At 39.5% G+C, this 18,998-nt stretch overlaps 1 protein-coding gene across 1 annotated transcript; it reads right to left on the reverse strand.

The window, feature by feature from the left end:
• Nucleotides 1–5,243: 5,243 nt before the first annotated feature.
• Nucleotides 5,244–14,627, reverse strand: LOC111151728 (keratin 222). The gene is made up of 6 exons (XM_022509895.1): nucleotides 14,231–14,627; nucleotides 10,594–10,722; nucleotides 9,652–9,872; nucleotides 8,043–8,119; nucleotides 7,734–7,869; nucleotides 5,244–7,336 (listed from the first exon to the last, which is right to left on the reverse strand). The coding sequence occupies exons 1-6, from the start codon at nucleotides 14,324–14,326 to the stop codon at nucleotides 7,108–7,110; spliced, it is 888 nt and encodes a 295-aa protein (XP_022365603.1). The 5' UTR covers nucleotides 14,327–14,627; the 3' UTR covers nucleotides 5,244–7,107.
• Between the last annotated feature and the right edge of the window lie 4,371 nt (nucleotides 14,628–18,998).

An 18,998-nucleotide genomic window follows, 5' to 3' on the forward strand; every position in this document is an offset into this window, starting at 1 on the left:
TTTTAGTTTTTCCAAACGCGCGTGTGTTGTAAGTGCCAGGTTTCTGAGCCGGGGCCCAGAGATGGAAATCCCTCGGCCAAGGCTGTGCGCCCTTGCCGCGCGGGGAGTGCCACTAGTCTCTGCCCAGCGCTGCCCTGGCTCATCCCCACTTTCAGCTTATCTGTCCTTCCGGATCCTGCTCAGATTCTCACTGTGGTGCCCTCCTGGAACTTTCCCCCATAGTCCTTCCTCTGAACTCCCACGGTTCTTTGGTAACTTCACTGTACTCTATACCTGATCTATTGTATTGAACTGCGTTTGTCATCTCCCGCGCACTACAGCGCATTACAGGACATTGCAAGACCCATTACAGTGAGTCTTGAAAGAAAAGTTTCAGTTAATCTGCATCTTTCTATTGCCAGTGCCTACTTAGGGCTTGCTGCATTGTCAGATGTTCAGTAAATGGGAACAGAGACAACTTTCTAGTCTAGTCCAAGGTTCTTCCCACTAAGTACATTAGTTTATGAGTACATCATGAGTACATTAGTTTACCAGTACTACCCCCTTCCTTGGCTGTATAAACATCTGGCCTGTGCTGTGGGCCACTGTGAAGGGAGAAGGATCTGTAATTTTTTTAAAAACACTGTTGACATTTGGTGACTGATTGGATTCTTGGGGTGCTCTTAGGTGCTTTTCTTTGTGCCAGCAGGGACCAGGGCATCTCCAGAAGTCTGCACAGCCAGGTATAAGTGACATTTTCTGTAATTCTGCTTCCAATATTTTTATACTCATAAATAGGGGTTGGTGAAATTGAAGGGGAAGACTGAAAGAGAGGTCATCAAAGGGTAATAGGTAGTCTGAGTGGTACTTGAGTTAATATACAGTTGACCTTGAACAGGGGGGAATAGGAGGGGTGGGTTGGGGACCTCCCCTGGTTGAAAATCCAGCTGTAACTTTTGATGCCTCCCAAACTTACCTACTAATAGTCTACTTTTGATTGGAAGCCTTGCTGATAACATAAGTGGTAGGTTAACACATACTTGGTACCTTAGATGTGTTATGTACTGTGTTCTTACAGTAATACTTAACTTTGTCTTAAATTTTTTTTGGCATTTCTAGGCTCTACAGTTCCTCTGCAACTTTTTTTGAATTGTTGCAAATCTCCAAAAAAATTTTCCAATGTATTTATTGGGGAAAAAAATCCATGTGCAAGTGGACCTGCACAGTTCAAACCCATGTTGTTCAAGGGTCAACTGTACTTGAAATTGCATTTTTAATATAAAAGCATCTGAGACCTGGGCGCCTGCGTGGCTCAGTGGTTAAAGCCTCTGCCTTTGGCTCGGGTCATGATCTCAGGGTCCTGGGATCGAGTCCCACATCGGGCTCTCTGCTCAGCGGGGAGCCTGCCTCCCCCTGTCTCTCTCTGCCTGCCTCTCTGCCTACTTGTGATCTGTCAAATAAATTTAAAAAAAAAAAAGCATCTGAGATCTATAAAAGGCTAATGTAAGATGCATGGAGCCTCAGCAAGGATCTTAGTACCTTCTTTCTCTGGTCTTGTCCAGCACCTCCTGCCTGGGTTCTTCCCTGCACTTGGGGTTATGGTGGGGGATTGGGCAAATGCAATGCTGGGGCAGGTGCTCCACTGTGTCATCTCCAGGCAGTCCTCGGCAGGTGCTAGATGTTACACTGTAGTGAGAAAGGGATGGCACAAAAATGGTGGAAAAAGAAAGGAGGGGAGCTGATTGGGACAGCGACACTGGCACTTTCCCACCTCTTCATCTTTATTTAAATGCCATCTTCTCAGTGGATCTTCTCAAACCTTTTTAGAATTGCAGCTCATTTTCCAGCTCTCTCCATGGTCTTTGCTTCGTTTTTCTCCTATAGCTCCTATCATCACCTAACGTACTATATTTGTTATAGATTTTATTTTGTTGTCTTTTTCTTCCCATCGGAATAAAGGCTTCTTGGGGACTTTTCACATCTGGAACAGTATATGGTACGTCCAGGTGCTCAGTATTTGCGGAATGAATCAATGGGTATCTCATTTTCTCTGCTTGGCTCTTTTCCCACTCCCAGAGAGTTGTAAAATTAAGAAAGGAAGAATACAGACAAAATATAATGGGAAAAAAGTCTGTTCCCTAGTCCTGAAGAAAATAAGACTGAAGAGAAAAATATTCAGCAAGATAGACTGTTTACACTGAGTTGTGGTGTTGCCACCCCCCCGCCCCCCCGTAAGCAAACTCAGGTATGATCTTGTATGTACTGGGATATTTATGGGAATGAGAGGACAGACTTTTGGAATGGTGATTATTCCTAGAAAATATGAGATGCATCATTAATTATGACTATTTAAACTATTATAACTATAAAGGTTGTTAGGAGCCCTCATAGAAGCCTAGTCTTAGACCAAAGTAGTTTAGTTTTCTTTCTGGCAGCAAGACCCAGAAACTTGGCCTGCTTTTCTCTCTGACACTTACCTGTACTTTTCTGAGGTTCTTCCTCCCCCCCACCCCCCGCCCAAACAGGGAAGCCAGAACTAGTGAGTGATTAAGTTGAATTTAAGCCCAGGTCTCTTTGATTTCTTTCCATAGTACTGTGGGAAAAAGCTGAGGAAGGAGACAGAATGTGGGGTAGAAAGAGAACCGTGGCTGGAAAGGAAGAAGGAAAAGGAGAAATGGGAGACAACGAGGAAAAGCCTGCAGTCCTTGGATTCTTAGGTAGTCCATGACTAGGCCCTAAAATTCTGTACAATTTTTTGTGCTTCTCAAAAAGTAGTTCAACAGATTTTTCAGAGATCTGTGACAGCAAAAAGATTTTGAACCAACCACTGAACCATGTAGTTTGTAGTATTTTTAATGAAGCTATTTTAAATGGATTTTTTTCTTTTTCTTTCTTTTCTTTCTTTCTTTTTTTTTTTTTTTTTAAGATTTGTTCATTTATTTTAGAGAGAGATATTGAGCAGGAGGAGCAGAGGGAGAAGAGAGAATTTCAAGCAGACTCTGTGCTAAGCACAGAGCTTGAGGCTGGGCTCCATCCCAGGACTCCGAGATCATGACCTGAGCTGAAATCAAAAGTTAGACACTTAGCTCACTGCACCAACCAAGTGCCCCTTAAATGGATTTTTTCCCCCTTAAAATAAGGAAAGGGATGATAGAGTTCTTCCTGGGCCAAAAAGCTTATAAAAGCCTGGTTATAGGCAAAAGGGTGAAATAGGTTAATTTTCTCAGCTGTTTCTGTGAAAGCAGAAGTCATGGGTATTCAGTTTCTATCGCTAGAAATATTTGTGAGACATTGAAGCCCAGTAGATTTACAGGATAGAGTAATTCACAGTGTTTTGTAGAATTTGACAAAGTATGGTTTGCTTGTATAAATTTCCGAGTTGCCTGCAAAATGCCTTGGGGATTTGGGACATGCGCTTTGACACATGGTGTGGGAAAGGATGAAAACACAATGGTCCTGGAGAATCTGGGGGTAGCGTCTAGCATCCACAGACCTTATTTGAGGGTCTAGGGCAGGTATGAGCAAACACCGGGGATTGGAACTGCTGCAGACCCAATCTAGCTGCCTCCTGTTTTTATAATTAGGACAAAACCATGCCTATGTATTTCCATATCATTTATACTTGCTTTCAGCTACAAGGACAGAGTTGTATAGTTTTTACAGGGATCATATGTCCTGGAAAGCCTATAATATTTGCTATGTGGGCTTTTACAGAGCAAGTTTGCCAGTCTTGGCCTAGGGTCTAAGTGGATGAGGGAAACAGGAAAAGGCCTGTACTGATCGCATGTATACCTTCCTTTAAAATCTGTATCTGTAGGGGCATCTGGCTCAGTCATTAAGCATCTATCTGCCTTTCAGCATCTTGGGATCGAGCCCTGCATTGGGCTCCCTGCTCGGCGGGAAGCCTGCTTCTCCCTCTCCCACTTCCCCTGCTTGTGTTCCCTCTCTTGGTCTGTCTCTCTCTGTCAAATAAATAAAATCTTAAAAAAAAAATGTATCTGTAGTATGTCCATCGATTAACAATCTGTGGGTCCATGCTGGCCCTAATTTATAGACACAGAAGTAAATTCTCTGTGCACACACTTTGATTTTATGTGTATACACATTTGAATAATGTGTGTATACGTGTTATTTAACTAAAGTTTAATTTTGGCCCATGTCCCATAATACGTTTCCACTTGAAACTTTCAAATTAAATTTAAGCATTTTTTTTTTTCAGAGAACGTTTTTGTACTTTCAAAACTATTGTGGTAGAACAGCTCCAATTAGGCAACTCCCTGGGAAAAGATAATTCGTCTGGCAGCAATGGAAGAATCTGAAAATTTTCTTTACTGTTGTGTTTTGAACTATTACTTAATCATCGTCAGCTATGATTGTTCTCACAAATTCCCAATGACAATTTTCATTCAAATGGTGCCGTATATTTGAGTAGTGCTTTATCAAATATTTTCATGTGTATATTATTTCAGACAACTCTGTGATGTAGGCAGGGTAGAAATATTACCAAGCACCGCATTTCCTATTGTTTTCAAGTGTGAAATTGAGGCCTAGGGGGACTCTGGTGATTCCTTCCTGCTCACACGGGGAAGTAGTGACCGCACCCGGGCTAGGATCCTATAAAATTGTTAGTAACTGGAATTACTCTTTGCTTTCGTATTTGTATGTTAACATACACAAAAATCAGAATGAAGAATATTAATTTCTACTCATCCATGCAATGAGGATAGAATCTTGTAGCCCAGCTGTCAGGATTAGAGAACATGTATGAGCTTGCTCAGGACAGTGCCAGGAGCGGAATAAACACTTAGCAAATTATGGCTATTATACTTTTCCCAGGGTTATGGGATTGTTTTGATTCTCTTAATTAGAATATATCATTTATTAAACTGTACCATTCTTAACTTTTCTTTTGCAAAAAAAGTACAAAAACTATTATCTGTCTATGGTTGCAGGTTTTTTTTTTTAGATTTTTTTTTTTTTTTTTTGACAGACAGATCACAAGTAGGTAGAGAGGCAGGCAGAAAAAGACAGGAGGAGGGCAGGCTCCCTGCGGAGCCGAGAGCCCGATGCGGGACTTGATCCTAGGACCCTGAGATCATGACCTGAGCCGAAGGCAGAGGCTTTAACCACTGAGCCACCCAGGCGCCCTATGGTTGCAGTTTTATTCCCCAAGGGAACTAACAATATTGGAACAATTAAACACAATACAATGTATCAAACTCAAATAAAATGCAGCTTTGGAGTTCATGTTTCAGGTTTTTTTTTTATTGTAGTGGTATCATTTACTTTGGTAAATTCATATCCCGATTTAAAATGCCCCAAAACAAATAATTTTTTTTAATAAATTCAAGTACTGTATTTTAAAATGTACATGTTATACACACAAGAGCTGCATAGCGGAATTACTATAACAAGCAATTACATTCATGATGCCCAGTACTGTTCTGAACACTGCATGTAGATTATACTAGATATTGTTTTATTATGATTACTGTTGCTTAGTACAGTAACTTTAGTACAATAGTTTATATGATTGCATTTTTCAAAGCATTAATGAAGTTAGTAGTAGCATAGCATTTAACTAATATTGAATGAAAACACTGTATACGATGTATTTTAGGACAGATGCTTACACAAGAATAAGCATTTAACATGCTATTGTATCCTTGACAAAACAAAATCATCCCTTTTGCTAAATGGAATAAGAGAGGCTGAAAGGAACCTAAAGGTAATTGAAAAAGAAAATTTTAAAATTGTATATCCCTGTATTATGTTAAAGATGATTTAACATAATTTTCTCCTGGTTAAAATATATATTTTGTTCTGAGTGAAATGAGAGCGAGAGAGATTGCAAAGACTGGTAAGGAAAATGCTAACTGAGCGGTAGCCCTTTGATGATACTTTAGCTGGGAAAAAGTATGGTAAGTTGTACTCAACATTTTTTTTTTTTTTTTTGCTTAGAAAAAAAGTGATAGCCTATAAATTTCTAATGTTTTAAAACAGGTATTTATTATTTAAGGTCTTAAAATAAGTAAATATGCCTGTATTAAACAAATTAAGTTGTTTAAAAAACTTTGCAACAATACTTGGCTTATTCACAAATAGATTTTCTGTCCGTATTTATTACAGTTTGAACAATTTAAAAACGGAAATCCTGCACATACTCATCACTTACATAACAATATTGTTCTCTTAACTCACATAAATGATTGCAAGAAATATTTATAATACTTTTACCTAGTATCTTACCTAATGCTCACATTGAATATTCAAATTAGTCACATTTAATTTTACAGAAGGAAAAGTTGGGATGGTGAGATTAGAGAACTCTATTCTAGTAATGGTAGCAACAAGATTTTCATCTTTTGTTTGTGCCACTGGCCTTCTGATTTTTTGTGGGGGAGGACACAACCTTAAAGTTCCTTGAATAAAGTAACTCTTCGGAAATCAGATCATATTACAAAAAGCTTTTGGATGAAGATTAATTTAAATTTATTTAATCATCAGATTAGCCAGGAGTGTGTTCTATAATTTGTTTGGAAGTGCTTGTGGAAAGTAGCTCTGATATTTTTCTAAGTATGCAAATGATTGTCTCAAAAAAAAAAATTTTTTTTTTTTTTTATATGTGACTAGTGAGTCCTCTTTAAAAGTTTGTTTACGATTGCTTTCTTTTTTAAGTAGAAAAATCTTTTTAGCTATAACCAGTCATGGAATAATGATGAATAAGTCAGTATGATTCTTAATATAATACAATCATACCTAAACAGATTGTTCCTTTTCCTTAGAATACTCAGCCACCGAGTGAAATTTCAAAGACTTTTAACCAAGCCACCTTAATGCTTATAGTCTCTGATAAAATTTCAAGAGGAAAAGAACACTATTTGGAGTAAACAAAATAGAAACCATACTGAATTTCTGATTTTATTTTGAAGCTCCTCCTCTTCAAAGAATGCATCCATAATTAGATTCAGAGAAATTGTGTCCCTTCCTGTTTGTTTTCTGAAGAGAATCACACATTAATCATTGCATACATACTTAATAACTTACATTTTGGGACAGAAGGCAGTCAGCATGGGCCACCATGGTCCACCCTAATGTCATTTTCAAATCCAGTCAAGTACTGTCAGATTAATTAGTTGCTGATGGAGGTTTGATAGAGGGGATACTGCATGATCTTCTCATGATAAGCCTGACTTCTATATCTGGTAGATTATCCTGCTTAGTCTGTAAACACCCATCATCAGTGGCTGCTAAATGAAGATCAAATCGAAGAGAAACCGATTTTTTCCTTAATCGAGGGTTATCTTTAAAGAAGGAGCCTTCCCATTCTTTAATAACTTCATCCACTTTCTCTGTCCTGAAATGATACAATAAACCTTTCCATGTGAAGAAGTATGGATCTATTAAAAATATGTAATATGGATTCCATATGAAAAAGAAATCAAGAAATTTATGTAATTCATAATTGACACATTTTGAATTATAACTCACAATTTACATTGTGGAGTTTATAATTTACACACTTTAAAAATCACACAGGTATAATTTCCAAGGAATTCTATGGAATTTTCATGTTTTGATTATATTTTTGGAAAAATGGTGAATTAAGGATTGAGTACTCCTATATCTGAGTTTTGTTTAAATATATTTACTCATGTCAGATTTTTAAAAATAGCATATTAAAATTATGTTTGAAAACATGCAAAGATTACTGAAGTTTGCATGTGCTTATTAGTCAAAGTTATTTTACTTACTGAATAGTGCCACGAGCCTCAGTGCTCTCCTTCACAATATTTCCATTTAGTATTGCCTGTTTGGTCACTGTTTCCACTTTTTCGTTCTCATACTTTTGTGGGAGTTTCGTTGAAAAAGATATTTCATTTATAATGGCTGTGAAAGTGTTATCGTGAAATGTTAAATCACAGTGTTGTAGTGCTAGTCACAGTTGATTCATATGTCAAACTTCATTCAAATATTGTTTTTGCTACTTTATAGTATTTAGTTATAATCCTTATAAATGGCACTTTATTTTTTAAGTTTGTTTACTTATATCAGAAACTCACCTGAAGGTAAAACAAAACCAACTCTACTTGTCGAAGGTTTTTGTTCTTTTTTCTCACCTTGGATACAACCATAATATCTGAAATTGGAAAGAATTATATTATAGAAGCAACACTGTGTTAGCATATAATTGAAACAAATGTTCACCAGTAAGAGAATGGATAAAATGTAGTGTATTCATACAATGGAAATTCTATCTAACAATGAAAATAAATGAACTAAGGGTACACTGTTTCTTTATGGATGAATCTTCTAGTATAACACTGAGTGGGAAAAGAAAGGTAATTTGTAGCTAATTTTATAAAGGTTAAAATAGGCAAAACAATTTCATATTTTGTTCAGGGATATATATACATATTAGTAGAAAGGAATATTTAAGGCTAATAAGCATCAGATTCAGGAGCCAGGTTAGACTAAGAAAGAGAATGGGGGTTTGGGATAGGGTTAGGTGCCTGGAGTGGGGGTGGGAGACTTCAACAATACCACAAATATTTTCACTTCTCAAGCTGGGGGAAGTGTGTACATGAACTTCATGATATTCTTGATATTTTCTTGTATATCTTAAATATAGCATAGTGAACATTTTAAAAATTGTATTAATGGAATATTAAAGACCACTTTTTCAACATCTTCAATGATTAGGCATTAAATAAAATCCACAACCACTTATTTTATTTAACAACAAATTATATGTGTGTGTATATTAACATACCACCGTTTTAAGCACTTTACAAACAATCTATTCAATGCTCACAGGAATCCTATGAGGTGGGTAGTACCATTCCCATTTTATGGATGAAAAAACCGAGGCACAGAGAGGTTTGGTAACTTGCCTGGTGTCACTCAGCTAGTAAGCGGTATATTTTGAATTCAATCCATGTTTTTCAAAGCTTTAGTAAATGTCAAAACTTATTATAGGTTAAAGAAGTTTCATCTAATTTTGTAGAAGACTCAGAATTCTGGAGCAAGCAAGAATAAGGGTTTCTTTCTATGGGAACATGGAAAATTGGAGGGTGTCCTGTGCTCAAAGCCATGTGACCTTTTAAGTGATTGCCGATTATGAAACTGAATTAGTAAGAATTCCTCTTTTGTGATATTTTGATACTTTTGTTATCAAGAAATCTGGAAGTCTTTTAAATCATGTATTCAGAACTAAATTATTATTAATTTTGGCTTTTGATCTGTGGTGGGAGTGGGCCCTGGGTGGGGGCAATGTGGTAATATGTGCATTTTCCAAGCTTTCTTTGTGGGTGGTCCATAGAAGACACTAACTAATTCTAAAAGAGATGTATGACAAGGAAAATGAGCAAGTCCAGAAAGGTCATTCTTGTAGTGATTGAGAATTATTTACATTTTGCTATAGGCATGAAGGGCTCTTTGTTGTAGCTACTGTCCCTGACTTTGGCCATTCTGTTCATAATTTTGGGAGGCTGGAACTAGTTCTTCCACATATTCTCTACAATGCCTACTAATCCTATTTTGCTGTAGGAACCCAGGGAGCATGCCATGCTGATGATGGCTTTTTAGACGTAATTTCTCTACCTCAACAAAGACAGAAGTTCTGTATTTCTGGTCACTTTGCCACTAACAACTGTATATGGAATTAGGTACCTGATTTCTTCCTTTTCTAGGAGGCGGCGATAAGTGGCGATTTCTTGTTCTAGCCTCATCTTCGTGTTGAGAAGCATCTCGTGCTCTTGAAGCTGCTTTTCAATGCCCCGCCTTACTTCCTGCAGCTCTTTTTCTAGTCCTTCAATCACGGCCTCTAGATCTTGCAGCTGCATCTGGTAATGTTGCTCACTGGCATGTAGGGAGTTTTCAAGGCCCCTTTCCTGTTTTATATAGACCTTCATCAGTGAAATCAGTGAAACAAAATGTGCTGCTGAGATCTGATTTACAATGTCTCCATTCTATCGTGTTCTTCCAAAGTTTGCCATAATGGTATGTCACTTAGGCAAAAGATGCTTCCTTACAACTGTGTGGAGGACTCAAATGAAAAAAATTTATATCTAGATAGCTAGAGAGCTTACTATTTCAAAGGAATCCCGTGATAATTCTTATAGCCAAAAAAAAAATCTGCAGTGTGACTGACTTATTATCACTCTAATTTATTTGGCTTTTTAAAAATTGGAAATATAGAATATTGAATGTTAAAGCAGAGCAGGCTGCTTAGAAAAGGCATTTTAGGAAGGTATTTAAATATTTTTTACTATTAGAAATTTTAGGCTTGGAGATAGAAGACTCCCTCCCCTCCCCTCCGCCCCCTCCCCCACAAAGGCTATATTCTCCCACTGCAGCAATTAGAGAACCCTAGGATGAGAAGAAAGGATTACTTCCTTTTTATAGCCATGAACTAGACCTTGAACGAATTGAGAATAGCCATGGCCATGATGGGGGAGGTTAGTTGAACTAGGACCAGGGATAGAATTCTGTGGCCTTGCTTTTCAAGTTTCTTGCTGTAAGGTAATGGGCATTATTCCTTTCTCTCTTTCTCTCTTAATCAACAAATGTCTGGGGACTCAGTGGGCCAGTCTCTTTTGAGCTCATTCTCACCACCGCCTGGAGAGACTCAATTTCCACTTGCAGGTGGTGCCACTGGCGTCGCGCTTCCTTGAGTTCTGCTCGAGCTGCCTTTAAAGCCTCTTCATCTTTGTCCATTTTTTTGCTCATATCTTCTTCTAGCTTTAAGAAAGCCACCAGCCACAAGAATAACAGAAACAAAGAGCGCTCTTGAAAATGAGACCTTTAAAAGTCATCCTAGAAACACAGCATAGGTGCCTCATCAGTTTTTCTTTAAACTGTTAAATTTCAAAAGTGCGTCCCAGGGCTTAGTTACTCATTAGTCAGATGTGGGAGCAAGTGAATTGCTTCAGTGTTCTGAGACATAAAATGAACCTCAGGCATTTCTTCCTAATATGACAATCTATGAAATGCAGAGAAAAATACTTCTATTAAATGAAAAGTAACATTTTGGAGGATCTAAGTTTGAGGCCTCTGATTCTTAACTTTCTATTATTTATGGCCTTATGAGGAAGATGGATTGAAACTTAGCTATTATTCCCCCCTGTATTTTCTTGTAGGCTGCTTTGTAAAAGCAGATAAAGTTATGTATCTGAAACCGATCAATTCTGGAACTGGGCATATGGACAGAGATTAAATACTGCTGGGAAGTTATATTATGAATAATTTAGAGAATTAGGTTATCATAGGCATTAGAGGCTCTAAAATGACTTCCGTAGAAGGAGAACCCACAGTCGATTTACCTTATTTAAATGATCTTTTTGGAAAGCATGTTAATCTTGGGTATCTGGGGAAGTAGCCAAAATTACATCTTTAAAGATTGTTTTCTAAATGTCATCATAGTAAATAACAAGTGGAATATGTTATATTTGGCTTTGAATGTTCTTATGCTGATGTTCAAATCAAATGAAAGTATCCTTTGACAGAATTCTCAACATTTGGTCCCAAGAGCAGCAGGGGCAATGTATGGAATTGATTGTAGTATTTTGTAGCAAAATTTACAACTTATTAATGCTTTTATTAAAATGCATTTTGCAATAACAAATTTTAATTTGATGGTACGATAGATTTTTTTTTTAAAGCACTGTTGGGGCGCCTGGGTGGCTCAGTGGGTTAAGCCTCTGCCTTCAGCTCAGGTCATGGTCCCAGGGTCCTGGGATCGAGCAGGCATGGAGCTCTCTACTCAGCAGGGAGCCTGCTCCCCACCCCCGTGCCTACTTGCGATCTCTGTCTGTCAAATAAATAAATAAAATCTTTTTTTTTTAAAAGATTTTATTTATTTATTTGACAGAGATCACAAGTAGGCCGAGAGGCAGGCAGAGAGAAAGGAGGAAGCAGGCTCCCCGCTGAGCAGAGAGCCCGATGTGGGGCTCGATCCCAGGACCCTGGGATCATGACCTGAGCCGAAGGCAGAGGCTTTAACCCACTGAGCCACCCAGGATCCCCAAATAAATAAAATCTTAAAAAAAAAAAGAAAGCACTGCAGTAAATGAAAGTTCACAAATAAAGTTTAGGGCAAGGCATTAAAGAACAAAATTCATACATCTCTTTTGGTTTGTTGTATCACTTTTTCTTAGTGTTAAGTTGGCAAAGTTAAGCAGTAACGCTTAGCAGAACAACTACAAAAGAGAATGTCAAGAATGTAGGAAATAGGAGAGCATAAGAATGCTTGTATCTGCTGGTCTTTTGGATTTTGTGTATGGAACCAGTAGCTATGTTTATGTGGTAGCTAGATGCTGAAGATGGTCCCCAATGACCCACACCTCCCCAAATTCATGTCCTTGTGTGGTTCCCTTCCTTACCAAATCTGGGTGGCCCTTCTGTCTTGCTTTAGCCAGCAGAATGTGGCAGAAGCGCCAGCTATAGCCCTAAACCTCAGGAAGCCCTGACAGCTTGCACTCCTGTGCTTTTGGGAAGCTTTGGGCCAACATGTTAAGAAGTTTGGATACCCGGCTGGAGAGACTGCAGAGAGGACAGATGGAGAGAGACCCTGAGGGGACCCAGAGAGAGAGAAACAGACCCAATTGTCTCGGCTGAGCTGGCCTTCCAAAAATCCCCTGCCGAGGCGCCAGACAAGGGAGTGGGCCACCTTGGATGTCCCAGCCCAGCTGTGCCCCAAGATGATTACAGTCTCAGCCAATGTCATGCACAGCGGAAGAATCACCCCCACTGAACCTAGTCAACCCACAAAATCATGAGAGAGAATGTCATGGTTGTTTTAATCCACTAAATTTGGGGGTAGTTTGTTCTACAACAATAAATCACAAAAAGCTTATGTTTCTTTATTTTATAATAATGAATCAGGCTTCCCTGAATTTATTCTGACTTTCTGAATTCTTTGGGAAAAAAAAAAACTTCTAAAGTAGATATACGTTAAAAAGACCCTAAACAAAACTTACTGTAGCCTTGCCTTTTCCCTTTAATTTGCTAATTTTGGCATTGTGACTTACACAATAAATAACTTTCATTGGTACCATGGCCAAATAAAATGTTTATTTGGTTTATAATTTTCAGAAATTATCATCTAGTAATTTTTTCCTTTCTCTTTACAAAAGGTGAGTGAACTGTTCCAATACTTAAATATCCCAGTGACTTTGATTGATCTAGGATATTGATCATTCTTTGTGAAGAATGAAAATATTACCTAGAGGTAAAATTTATATTGTCACCAAAAATGAATTGCTAATTAAATAAAGTCCTATGATTTCCTAGAAATATTTTTTCACTTTTGGTGATTGTTCTTAAGTTCACTCTTTGCTGTATTTGGGTGCCTGGAATAGAATTTGAACTTAGATACAATAGGTAAAACAACCGCCAAACCCAAAAACCAACCCTGAATTTTTAAATCTTCTTCCTAAAATATTTGTTTGTGCATTTATTTAAATGTTTGAGATCTTAATTAATTGCTAAATGTGTTGTCACTTTAAAACCAAATAAGTCTATGAAATTAGGATTTAGCCAAGTAAGTCTATGAAATTAGGATTTAGCCTTTATTCAACTGGGCTCTCCCTCTTTTTAATACTTAAATATTTCATGACTTGTACTGGAAATAAATATTTCTCATCTTGTAGTAAAAAAGCAAAAATCTGTAAGTCAGTATCAATTTGGGGGATTTTGATTCTCCCAATTTATATCACTGTTTCTGAATGCCACCTTCACATACTTAGATAATTTCTATTTATAACAATCTGGTATAAAACTGATGACAGAAACCTTTCAGAAATATTTTACTTCGTTTTATCTCTACGAAGTGAGCAAGCTAATGCATGTTACCATAAAGCTTGCCATTTTAAAGACGTTATTGAAACATTCTCTATAAATAACTCTGTAATATCTTCGAAGGGTATCTGAAATGCCTCCTTCCTGAAGGATGACTAAAAGAGGTTAGAGTGCCCCATTTTATTGCACGTTGGCCCCATGTTTTGTTGATAGGAACCTCACCACTGATGTAAAAATCATCAATGGACATCAATCAAATGGCCACATAACAGTATAATCCCAGCGTTTCCCCCTGTGGTCCCAGTCACATCGCAGTAAAACCTAAATTCCTTCCCCAGTAGACGCTGCATTGAAAAGGAAATACTGTACCTCAGAGAGGCCGGGACAGGAATTGGATAGACAGGGATTGTCTCCTTATCCTGGAAGGTGCCTGTCTGTATGAAATCATTACCTGGATCCTTGTTGAGAGCACGGTCTCTATCTGATTTCTCGTGAGGAGCTTTTCATAGTTTGCCCTGATCTCATTGAGTAGCTGGGACAGCTCCATTCTTTTCCCATCCTCCACCTTGGCTAAGTGAACCTTATCGATAGGATGAGTCGCTGCGGCAGAGCTGGTCTGTCTGCGTCGAGCAGAGACTGAGCTCCGCGGAGCCTTAAAGACGCAGAGCTCCGTTTTTCAGAAGCACCATAATTCGCGTGTTTCCAATCAGTTAGGCAAATAGGCAGATCCTTTTCTCCTGCTGTCCTTGGTAGAGTAGAAGCCTCAGACTCTCCATAAAGGAACAGGAAGAGGAAAACCTCCTCAGCATTCCTGAATTGGTTCTCCGTAAAATTGAGCGTTTGAGGGGTGGGGGTGGGGGTGGGGGTGGGGGGTAGGGATGTCCACTTAACCTTGGGTGTAAAGAAATGGGGAATAAGGTGAAGAAAATTGTATTTTGTTTTCCCCCAAGATTCTGCATGCAATTAATGAGGGCTGAAAACAGGATAGCTAAAATTTTCTTTTATCGTTTTTCTTGCCATTTGGATTATTTAAACAAAGATGTTGTGGTGGGGCATTAGAAGATGTTGTAAATCTTGAATATTTGGACAGGAATTGGGAAAAGCTACCATCAGATGAAGCTGACAGTTTCATTAGCCATGGGACTGACTGTATTTCTTTCAAATGCATACTGTGTGGCTCATGGCAGCCTGCTGGTCCCATGGCGCAGTTTGATGTCTTGAGGTGGATTCCTGAAGGCATACCCAGAGGAAGCGGCAGTGAGAGCTGAGAGTTAACATTTCCAATACTTTAACAAAGTTGAAGAAATACAACCAGATGGTCTGTGTTCAGGGGGTCTTCACTGGGGAAGACTCACTGTAGGGGTTACTCCTTTGTTAGTAAATGTATAGTAAATGACAACTCATATAACATTTGCACAGCCCTCCTACCTTTAAAAAGCATCTTTATGTCTATCATTCCATCTAAACTTCACAATCCCTGTCACTTTGTAGTCTGAAAAGGTGACAAGCCTGAGGCCGGAGGGGTTGAGCGTCTTGCTCAAGGTCCTAGGGCTATGTCATGGCATCTTTGGGACTGGAACAGTGACTGCCTCACTGTATCCCATATATTGCCCCATCAGCCTCTGCATTCTCTCTCTCCCCACCTAAATTCCTTGCTTACTCTGGCCAGCTGGCCATTGGAAGTGACTGAAATATTTTGGAGAATAGCTCTATCGTCATTGTTATTTGTAGAGTGGCTTGGCTGGAATTGTATCCAAAGAGTAGTTCAGGAAATAATCAATCCTTGGCTCTAGTGCTCACAGGACCTTTGAATGTGCATTGTGTTCTTTTAATTTCTGAATTAATTCACTGCTGGCCAGGCCAGTCTGTCCTGGGGATTCCTATAGTCCCCTGTAAACAAAGCTGGCCATCCATTGACCCTCCAGAGAAGAGAGGGGTCATTCTTGTCCTCTGTTTAACCTGACCCATGCCTCCTCCACCCTCCCCATCAGCCACAAATGATTGGTCTAGAGATGAACCCTTGACCGAAGGATAGCCAATCCATTAGGCAGAGACCTATGTGGTAGCCTGGTACAAAAGCTCTGACTAGGAGCACCTGGGTGGCTCAGTGGGTTAAAGCCTCTGCCTTCGGCCCAGGTCATGATCCCAGAATCCTGGGATCAAGCCCCCATATTGGGCTCTCTGCTCCGTGGGGAGCCTGCTTCTTCCTCTCTCTCTCTCTGCCTGCCTCTGCCTACTTGTGATCTCTGTCTGTCAAATAAATAAATAAAATCTTTAAAAAAAAAAAAGCTCTGACTGAAGAGGGTCACTTATGATTATCAAGACCAAACTGATCCCCTTTCTCGGTTACTGCAACAGAGAAATACGAAGAGAATCAGGCACTTGGTAGTGGGAAGAGAAGCAAGAGAGTAAAGAATTACAGTCACTACGTAGCTCCTGCTCATCTCTGTGGAAAATACAGAAAGCTGAACTAGATTCCGCAGAGGGCTGGTCCTGTCACTCTACATTTTAAGCAGGACTCCAGATATTTCCTATGTACCCTAAAGCAGTACTTTCCAATAGAAATGTAAGGTAAGCCACAAATGCAATCCGCATACTAGAATTTTAACCTTTCTAGTGGCCAAATAAAGAGAGATAAACAGAAACAAGTGAAATGAATTTTAGTATTATATTTTTCTTTAACCTGATATAGCCACGATATAATTATTTCAACTTGGAATCAAACTAAAATATTACTGAGCTATTTTACGCTCTTTATTTTTGATAGTCTCTTTGAAAGCCACGTGATGGGGAGACAAGATGAAGGAGGCATTATAGAGGAAGCAGTTAAAAAGAAAAGTGGTCGGGGTCAGATGGTGGAAAAGCAGGTGATGAAGGTGGGGTTTTATTTGGCAAGTAATGGGAGTCATTGCCGGTTTATGGAAGGGGACATCCCATGGTCGGATTAATTTGGAAATAGTGCCAAAGATTTCAGAGTAGGGACACCTATGAGAGAAGCGGTATTAATGAAAAAGAAGGAAAGTTATTTTAGAAGGTCAGGGTAACTGGAATCTGGAAGCTGAATCTGAGTAAGGCTGTAGGAATAGAGCAGAGGGGAGAAGAAATGACCTCTTAGAGCTTTAGCAAGGGGCAGCTGTTTACAAAGGAAGGGGAGGCAGGGACAGAGGTGACTCAGGTTTGCACTCTCTGTACCTAGTACCTCAGGGATCCTGTGATCAGAAACAGGGAAGACAGGAAGATAATGAGACAATTCAATCCAGACCCTTAAGCAGCAGGATATGGTGGGAAAAGACCAATGGTTCAGTCCCTTCCTGCCAGTTACTAACAAGGTGAGCTTGGGTAAAGTCCTGATGCTTTTTGAACTCTAAGATCCTCATCTGTGAATTGAGATTAATGATACACTTCTCATGCTACTTCCACGGCTTCTAACATTGTAGATACTGTTGTCGTCATCCTCAGTTTACAGATAAAGACATTGAAGTCCAGTTGACAGCAGAGGCAAGACTCAAGGCCAGGCAGTCCGACTCCCCAGTCTACCCTTCACAGCACAGCTGCTAACGTCTTAATAATCAGAAGTAAAACCCTGGCATAAAATAGAGGTCTTTAAATCCTTGCTACTTAGAGTGGGTGCTGGTTAAAGCTCTCAGGCCACGTCCCAACCTCCCAGATCAGAATCTTCATATTATCAAGATACTTAGTTGATTTGTGTGCACACTGAAGTTTGAGAAGTACTGTTTTAAAATCATTGGTTCTCAAACTTGCTGCACAATGAACTCGCTTGGGGAACTTTAAGAAATACTGATGCTCCAAACTCCTGCCAGAGAGTTGGAGTTATTAGCTCAGGATGTTTTGCCTGGGAATCAGCATTTTTAAAATTCCGCGGCTGAGTCTAACAGGTGGCAAAGTTTGACAATTATAGCTATACATGTTACAAATGTTTCCTTCTACTCCTTCCCCATCCTGCTTCACCCAAACGAAATGGGTCGTTAGTACAGGTGTAGTAAGACTAGTCGTTAAACCAGCAATGGCTGGTTTATTCATGCTGTGATTGGTGCACATCTGAGTCAGGTAGATACGACATTATGCCTTGTTTATTTTTCTGTAACAAATTAATCTTTACTTTGAGCTCCCATTCTGTAGAGGATGAGTACTTGAATCTCCTCAATTGGGTTTCCTGCCTTTTCTCCAGAATGTTGCATCTAAATTTCAGGGAATTTCGGTAGGTGGGATCAGGGCTGGTCAGGATGGTCCTTGATGTCATCCCGTCCGTCCAAGTCTGTGTTCACTAAGTCAATGACTGTTCTTTCTGTTTGTCCTGTTCACATTGTTGGGGGAAACAATTAAAAACAGTAACTCCCAACCCAGAAAACCTCTCTGCAAAGGGAGAAGAGAATGAAAACACTTTTATTATTGGATAAACATTAAATCAGAATGTGAGGCACAGTACAGGTAATCCACTGAGATTGCAAAAAACAGAAAGAAATCTCACTGTTTTGTGTACCAACTGCATACAACCCATGCATCCCCCTTCCCAAGATAAACAATAGCTAGTCCTCAAGTAGGAGGACTTGATGTAGCAGCTGCTTTTAGGCAACAGGCTTGAACAATGGAAATTAGAAAGGGCCCATGGCAACCACTCATCAATGAGCTGAATACAGACAGGCCTATCAGACAACCCACCTCAAAAGATCCGTAGGCCCCAACCTACCAATGGGCTACTTACAACCAGGCACGGTTACCAACAAGCAGGGAAAATTTCATAGTCCCCATACCTCCTCACCTTCCCCTCTAAATACAGCTCCCACCCACTGCCTCATTGCAGACCCCCTTTCCTTTGCTGCCCTGCCTGCTGCTTCCTTGCAGTGTAGTCAATAAACTACCTCCTTTGTTCTGCCTCAGGTGAATCCTGGCACTGGCCACACCCCCAGCCCCCAGCTCTTGATTGTTGGCTCACATCTGGGGGCCCCCATCCGATCGATGGGGGAGAGACACCACACTTGACAGCACCATTAGTCACACATAATTCATCCGGTAATTTGGTGACTTTCCCTGGTTATGGGGTGACCGTCTGTGTTCACTAAGAGGCTTCACATGAAGGAAAAATACACTTTATAACAGGATGTAGTTTGGAGAGAGGCTCCTACCTCCCCACGGAAACAGACAGGACTGTTTTGTTCCCAGGTCCTTGAGGAAGACCTTCCAGGTCAAGACCCTCCAGG

This window comes from Enhydra lutris, unplaced genomic scaffold (assembly GCF_002288905.1).
Source record: "Enhydra lutris kenyoni isolate GAN:26980312 unplaced genomic scaffold, ASM228890v2 scaffoldscaffold26, whole genome shotgun sequence".
Lineage (NCBI taxonomy): Eukaryota > Metazoa > Chordata > Mammalia > Carnivora > Mustelidae > Enhydra > Enhydra lutris.

Coding starts and splice junctions, on each gene's coding strand:
- LOC111151728 (XM_022509895.1), bottom strand. CDS start 14,326: ATGGAGCTGTCCCAGCTACTCAATGAGATCAGGGCAAACTATGAAAAG. Junction 10,723..14,230: donor TGCTCTCAACAAGGATCCAG/GTAATGATTTCA, acceptor GCTTTCTTAAAG/CTAGAAGAAGATATGAGCAA. Junction 8,120..9,651: donor CTAGAAAAGGAAGAAATCAG/GTACCTAATTCC, acceptor TTCCAATTTCAG/ATATTATGGTTGTATCCAAG.